The 7,493-nt window shown below is 42.3% G+C and overlaps 1 protein-coding gene across 5 annotated transcripts in view; it reads left to right on the top strand.

The window, feature by feature from the left end:
• Window positions 1-7,493, top strand: part of Arhgef28 (Rho guanine nucleotide exchange factor 28) — a 312,963-nt gene that overhangs the window by 267,569 nt on the left and 37,901 nt on the right. For all 5 annotated transcript variants that reach the window (XM_027401663.2, XM_027401659.2, XM_027401660.2 and 2 more), the window contains 4 exons: window positions 404-535; window positions 3,728-3,828; window positions 6,518-6,556; window positions 6,656-6,703. In XM_027401663.2, coding sequence (XP_027257464.1) covers window positions 404-535; window positions 3,728-3,828; window positions 6,518-6,556; window positions 6,656-6,703 — 320 coding nt within the window. The remainder of the gene's footprint in view (window positions 1-403; window positions 536-3,727; window positions 3,829-6,517; window positions 6,557-6,655; window positions 6,704-7,493) is intronic.

Genomic DNA, 7,493 nt, shown 5'->3' with positions numbered 1-7,493 from the left:
GCTACATAACAACAGTTGCAGAGCAAATATGATTTACCACCCTTTGGTCAATCACAGCATCTAACCATTATGATGCAATAGATTGTCATCTGCTCAAGAGCCATGTGACAGAGTTACAATCACATTAGTTAATTCTCAAAATGATCTCAGGAGTGTTGAACTGACAAGTGGGCATCATCATGTCCAGTTGTCAATATATTTTAAAAATGAGGGAAAGAATGAGTTTAGCAATGCTTCAGAACCCAACTATGCTGTTTTATATATAAATCTACAGTGTTACCTTGAGCTTTATTTGTGGTCATCTGGGGCATGTGCCTCCCACCCGGTACATCTTGGACACACCTGGTAGACTAAACTCTATATAATTACTGTTTGAATTTAGTTTTGGTTTTCTCCTTCTTAGCTGAAAGTCTGCAAGTGGCTGTGAAGGCTTCAAAGATGGGTGATGTAAGCCAGTCATCTGAAGAAGGCTCTGGAGGGGCTGTTCTGACTGACATGCTCAGTTCACAAGATGCACCAGCATCACCAACTGCTTGTAAGTGACAGTGCAGGCCTTGGCAGTGAGCCGGAGCACAGCCCTGACACACAGTGGTCACATAAACTGAAGCATTAACTGCCTGATTTTAAGGGAACTTAATGCATTTTTTTTTGTAATTAGGGAAAGAAAAACCTTGAGAATAACATGCTGGCCATAAATAGGTATTATATGTGACTATTAATGACACTCATATTCTAAGGACAGTCTTATGTTGGTGGGATATACTGTCCCCAGCCAAGCATTGCATGGTCCCCAGATCACACCCTGCCTCTGTTTCCATTACTTCTTTGATGGATCTTTGAAAGGACTTTCAAACCGTTTGTAAAGGGTCTCTGCAATCCATTAAGGAAACAACTTTCCAGGCATAATGTTTCCAGGCTAAGCAGCCATAGCTCAGAAAGCTAGAAAGCACCTCCTATCCCCACCTCCCACCCACCCAATGGTATACAGACCCACATGTGAAGTGTGAGTTTGGTAGTATGATTATAGACACAATTGCCAAACAATTCTTTTTGGGGTTTTGTGGTACCAGAGTTATTGACCCCAATGCCTGGAACATGCTAGGCAGAATCTACCACTGAGCCACACCCCCAGCCCTCCCAGAGTTCCTTCTTGGAGTTGGAATATATTCTGTGTTTTGAGTAGCCTAGGTTGATCTCAGAGTTGTGATCTTCCTGACTCAGGAGTGTTGAACTGACAGGTGGGCACCATCATGTCCAGTTGTCAATATATTTTAAAAATAAGAGGTAAAGAATGAGTTTAGCAATGCTTCAGAACCCAACTATGCTGTTTTATATATAATTTTAAGCTAAATACTGAACTTGATCTAGAATTCTAAAATAAGAGCACAAAGAGTATATTTTTCCATCATGTAAAGATGGTAAAAACTTCACTCCAAAAGAAAAACTTCACTCCAAAAGAATAAAATGTCTGTAATAGTTACTTTTTTTTTTTTTTTTGACAAGATCTCATGTGGCTTTCACACTGGCCTCAAATTTACTGTTGGCGTTGAGAATGGCCTTGAATCCCTGATTCTCCCAAGTGCTAGGATTATAGGTGTGTGCTACCACACCCACCCGCTCTGTTTTAGAATTTCTTTAACAAATCCTTTGGTTCAGTGAAAAGTCTAGAAGCAGTATAAGTTTTTAATCTATACATTTTTTGTTTGTTTTATCACAAGCACCTAAAATTATTTCCCGTCTCAAATGTTGCTTTATCTAATCCTGGCTTTCTATTTTCAGAATGTGCGCATATGTTTTTCATTTCGAACAGCTAGATTCATCAGGGGAGTTGTACCGCTCTGGGTGATTTCCTTTAGAAGAGCCTCATTATGCCATTGAGGAAGTCCTCTCTAAAAATACTGAGGGTATGCTGCTTTCAGCCCTGCCCCAGGGACAGCTGGGAGGCTCCACTGTGGCCTTGCAGCTGTTTGGAGCACTTGGCGGCTCCTCCCTCCCTCCAAACAGGGCAGTGAAGGTTCTCACTGTCAGAACCTCCCATGGATTGGGAGCCTTCCAAAGGGACACCCATTTGCCAGGACCAGAGAGCAGTCTGTCATCAGGATCAGGCAGGGGAGGCCTGGGGTGAATCCTGTATACCAGAGGCCAGGCATTTTTTGGCCTGGATTGGAGCATGGTGCTTCTAGGAGTTTGATCTCTTTTATACAGTTGTTAAGGGCCCATGGTTATTCCTCATTGAAGGCTTGGGACTGAGAGTAATTCTGCAGTGGGGCTTTGGGGAGGCTCTTGGTGAAGCAAGCCCCTATCGGTCTGCGGTTACCAGCCAGGCAAAGCCCTGTTTTTATTCATCAATATACTTAACCACAGGGGACGATTATAACCTACTCTGTAGAATGGTGGGTCCAGTGGAGACCCTGTTGCCCACCCTGAAGCTGAACCAGGGCTCATAGAAGCTCATTGAAGCACCAGTCTTCTACCACTAGGGGCTCCACATTGGCTTCTGCCACCATTTAACTGTTAATGTGAATGTAAGGAAAGGGACAGGAGAAAGACTTGTTTGGAAATGGCTGGATGTCTCTTTAGGAGTTAGGAAAAGTCCCTATAACCCGTCCCTCCATCACTGCATAAGCATTGGTCAACCTGGACACAATGAACGTGGTTTTCACTTGATTCATTTGAAATGGTTTCCACTCAAACAGAAAACTGGTTTAGTAGAGGCCTTTGGAATCCTGGACAACTGTAATTTTCCAAAGATAATACAAGTTATTTTGTTAATTTAAGCAAAGAGAAAAGGGTGTTCCTTTGCTAGAAATAAAGATGCTTAATGACACCATATTTAAAAGAAAAAATTTACAAAAATTATCACAAAGTGAATATTTGGATCAGGGTCCTGGTGAGACATTGCTCCTCTGAAGTGTGTGTGTGTGTGGCCCAGCCTGGTTTGAATCAGTAAAAGGTGGACATAGTCTAAGTTTTCACTTCCTTCGTAAATAAATAATGAAATCCTGCCGACTGAGGTGTCATGGGTGAAAGTCAATTTTTATTTGGTTCTTAACATCTCTGGAGCAGTTTCTGTGTTTTCATAGGTTAAATTACAGTATTTACAGTGTTAAAGCTTAAGTGGGAACCGTGAGAAAAGCTGGATGGAAAAGACGAGAAACTGGGGCAGGCTCTCGGTTTTAATGACTCCGCAGCCATGGAGCGTTAGCCACCTCCAGCCTTCTAGAACAGTGTCCCTTTCGCCTCTGGACCTTCCTTCTAGACCTTGTCCATCAGCTGCTGCTCTTGTACTGGCTACGAGGGAGCCTTTTACGGACCTGGGTCTGCCAAGCGACCTTGCTTTTGTTCCACCGGGTACCTGTTTTAAATTTCCCCTTTCCGGGGAGGCTTTTTCCTATTACATGAAAGTGAGCTGTAGACTCACAAACAGCACATGGACGCATCAGCCCAAGAAAGAAGCGCAATTCAAAAGATGGTGACAAAGGATGCTACTTGGCATTCCTTAGCCTGTAAGCTCCATGAGGGCAGGAACCGTGGGCTTGCTGCGCCTGTCTCTAGCGCCCCCTGCAGGAGCACCCAGTATGAATTATCTTGTGATGTTACCCGCCCCCCCCAGCACCACCCCCCCCGCTTTTTTGAAGTGTGCGTCAGTTGTGTACAGAAGAACCCAATTGGCTGGCTGATGTTTGATGTTGTCCTTTTTGTTTCTGTCTCAATGGCGTGCTTCCAGCACTAGTCACAGAAGGGACAGAAGGAAGAGGCTGTTGGGATGTGGATCCCGGGCTCCAGGGTGTGGTAACGGACTTGGCGGTCTCTGATGCAGGGGAGAAGGTATTGTTAATTGTTAACCAATTTGTTAGTAACCAGCACCCATTGCTTTGTATATATAGTAGCTTCAGCTATCAGGCAGTGAGTGGATTGAAAATACTTTTTCTGAATTGTTTCTGATTCATTTCAATATCTATATTGGAGCTTTCTAACCTATTCTTTAAATGTTCGTGTTCTTTCTATACCATGTAGGTGTAAAAAGAAAAAAAACTGAAAAGTTATTAAAAAACCTAAAAGCTTGAAAACCCTCACGTGTATATGTGTGTCTGCGCTGACTTCCAGGCTTACTTTCTGCACTGCAAACCTTTGCTTTCCCTCAATACTTTTGGCAACTCTGGCTGAGAGGTGGCCCTGGACATTGGGATGCTGCACCACCAGATGGCGCCTTTGGAGCTGAACTAATTTCCACTTTGGGATGGTCTTGCTTCTGTCCTCTACCAAGACCCTCCACTCTTCACCCATCTTCCAACTGACTTTTGCAGACTTTGAATTCACATAGCCTGTGGCAAAGAGTTCCCAAATGCCGCTGTCTCTCTTGATTCCTGATATATGTAGGCAGCAACTCTCTGTAGAAATTACATGCATACAGCTTTCTATTAGCTTCAAGTGTGTGATTTCATAAGCAGGGGAGGATGGTGATTCTGGGAGGTGTTGAGTCGGTTCGAGAGTTTTTGCTCTGTCTAGCACTGATTTAACTGCATTACCAAGTACTGATATGAATCAGTGTGAGAGTATGTCACATGTGTTTAATAGATTCGACATCTTACTGTTACATGGTTACCAGATAGGAGATATATGACAGAACCAAGTCTGGGTTTCAGAATTTCACAGAAATGTCAGCTCAGATTTAGCATTCATCTGCAAAGTTCAGAAGCCCAAGTGAGTGCATGAGTGCAGAATTGTGCTTTGCTTATTCTGATTGTAAACTTTTAAACTTATGTGTCTCATGATGCTCCTACTTCTCCATGTGATCTTCAGTAGGAAGACTACAGTGTGTAGCTTTCAGCTGCTCCTAGGAGTTTAGGGAGGAAAAGAGAGTTTTCCAGTAGGAGATTAATTCTGCATAGAAAGTGGGTTGGCTCCTACCCATGACTCAGGAGGGTAAGTGAGATGGTGGGCCCCGGTTTCTTTCTATTAACCTCTGGGAAAGCTGCCAGTTGATGGGGACTTTTGAAATAAACTGAAATATAGGAAAGGGTCACATGGCTAAAACGCTAAGCAATCGTATAATGGATTTCTTAGCATTAGCATCCCTCATAAGATAAGGTTAAAACAAATTTCTGAAAGAATTGAAAACAGTAACCCAAGGATAGAAATTCTCCTGCTTAATGATCAACTGTAGTTATGCAGTGAAACCACCAGGTGGCAGATGAACTCCATTAAATAGATGATACACACTTTCCTGTCTCATCCCAAACCCAGTGGTTCTAGCTGTAAGTAACCAACTTAATCCAGTTTAGCATATTTATTTTTAGATGTCCACTTATTCATAGAGTATAAAATTATAAATATTACTTTTTTACCACAAAAGTAGTGAATAGACAAAGATGGGCCCATAAGAAAAGCAAGAACTTAATCACCAAACTGGAATGCTTAGTTTGGGTGTCCTCCATACAGTTGGGTGGAGTTCTGAAGTACTGACATGTCATCTCCATCTTCAGCCTTTGTCCTTTTTCTGTTAGAGGGACTTCTTAGCAGCAAAATCCTTAACTGGCAGTATGAAGGAAAAGGAGACTAGGTTAGCCCATCACCTGTTTAAGCTAAGTGACTCATTTAGCAACATGAAAGCCACTCGACATCACCATGACTGACTTTCTTTAGGACTTAAAACTGCATGTGCTCAGACAAACGCCAAAATCCTACAGGAAACTGTAGGCTCTCACAGGATAGGGAAACGGGTGATTTTTCCATTTCATAAAATGTGGAGTTGGTAGTGTTGATTGCTCTGTACTTACTGAAGAGGGTGTGGGGAAAGATGACTTGTAGTTGTTTATTTGTTGGGTGTCCCTTACATACTAAGCACCATTCTTAGGTTTGCAGATGTAATATTGAATACAGAGTCTTGCTATTCATTGATTTACCAATGAGAGAACACAGACAATAAGTAAACAAATACTTAATGCAATTAACCAGAAGCTCTTAATGTCTGCATTTTCCCTATGTTTAGTGGAGTGAAAGAGACAAAGTCTGAGGCACAGGGCCCCATCCCCAAGGAGAAGATGGCCAGCCTCTTGTGGCTTCATTCATGGGTTTTGAGTGGGGCTGGTGATTAATTGAGGTAGGATCTGGAGGACCCTTAATATTTCCCTGGGGCCATCTCTCTGTAATTTGGACATCATGATTCTCCAACATTGAAATTGGGAGCTTGAGACCCTGTGATGTTCTGTGGCTTTCAGAGAGCCATGTGTAGCAGCCTATCCCTGGACATGAGTCAAGGGTTTGCCGAGTTTCTTCACTACCATCTAAGGCATAGTTGGGTAAAAGTTGTCACACACCTCTAACTCTGAGTTTGAATGAGTAAGACTTGCAGTGTCAAGGGGCTGTTTAATTCTCCAGACATTTCTTCCTAGAAGAGACAGTCATTGTAGCTGAGGTAATGGAGTTTCAAGAGGGAAGCTCATATATTAGGAAAATATGATAGCTTTCGAAATTCGAGTGGCTGTTCATTTTCTCATGTCTTTATGTATTTTAGGTGGAATATAGAAGTTTCCCAGGTTCTTCACAGTCAGAGGTGAGCTACATATGCTTTAAATGTAAACAATCATTTCTCAATTTGTAGCTAAGGAAGCTTTGCAAGAACTTGACACATACAATCCTTTTCTCCCCCCAGATTATACAAGCAATACAGAATTTAACCCGTCTCCTGTATAGCCTTCAGGTAATGGCTCTCCTGTAATCTCGACCTTGTGAATGTTCCTTTTAATGTGCTCTGATGATCCCCAGACCTTAGACATTAGAACATTTCAAAGGTGGTAAGTGATCTTCGAAGAATATGCCAAACCCTGAGGTGTACCTCCACCAGACGAAAGCTGAGTTCACCTGGTTTTGCAATCACGAGGCAGCACATCCCCACCATATTTTACCCCATTTTCTCAGAAACCGTAAAACGGTTCCTGTCTCTCAAAGATATCAATGAATCTGCCTGGGTCCGACACAGTGAAATGCTTAGGTGCATGCAGCATGACTTCACATTTTCTGGTGAAAGCTTAAATTCTCACCTGAATTCATGTCACTCTCACATGTGGCCTTAGGCCTTTGTGAAGAGCAGCTAAATAATTTGCATGCTCCTTCATGCTTTGGTTTTCTTTTCACTCAATACTCATTGGGTGTCCTTTCTGCACTGGGCACTGTGTGAAAGAATAAGCTCACAAAACCAAAGGGGCCACCAAGCCTCCTGCTTATGGCTTGTTATCTTTTAAGGAAGGAATAAAAACCACCCTTGTGTTGTGGATTAGTAGACCATAGAATCCATCCCTCAGGTTGATGCTGTTCACTAAAGAGGCCATCAGTGTACCCAAAAGTGCTTTGTGTGATGATTAGAAAATTTTAATGCTGTCAAGGCAGTAGTTATAGTGTAGCAATTTTTGAGAATAAGAATCAAATAAAATGTCTTGTGGTTCTAAAGAGAGAATTGCTGTTACCATGCTAATTAAAAAAACCAAAAACTA

This window comes from Cricetulus griseus, chromosome 2, assembly GCF_003668045.3.
Source record: "Cricetulus griseus strain 17A/GY chromosome 2, alternate assembly CriGri-PICRH-1.0, whole genome shotgun sequence".
In the NCBI taxonomy this organism is placed as follows: Eukaryota; Metazoa; Chordata; class Mammalia; order Rodentia; family Cricetidae; genus Cricetulus; species Cricetulus griseus.
The sequence above is the reverse complement of the archived record's forward strand: the minus strand, read 5'-3'. Positions and strand labels throughout refer to the sequence as shown.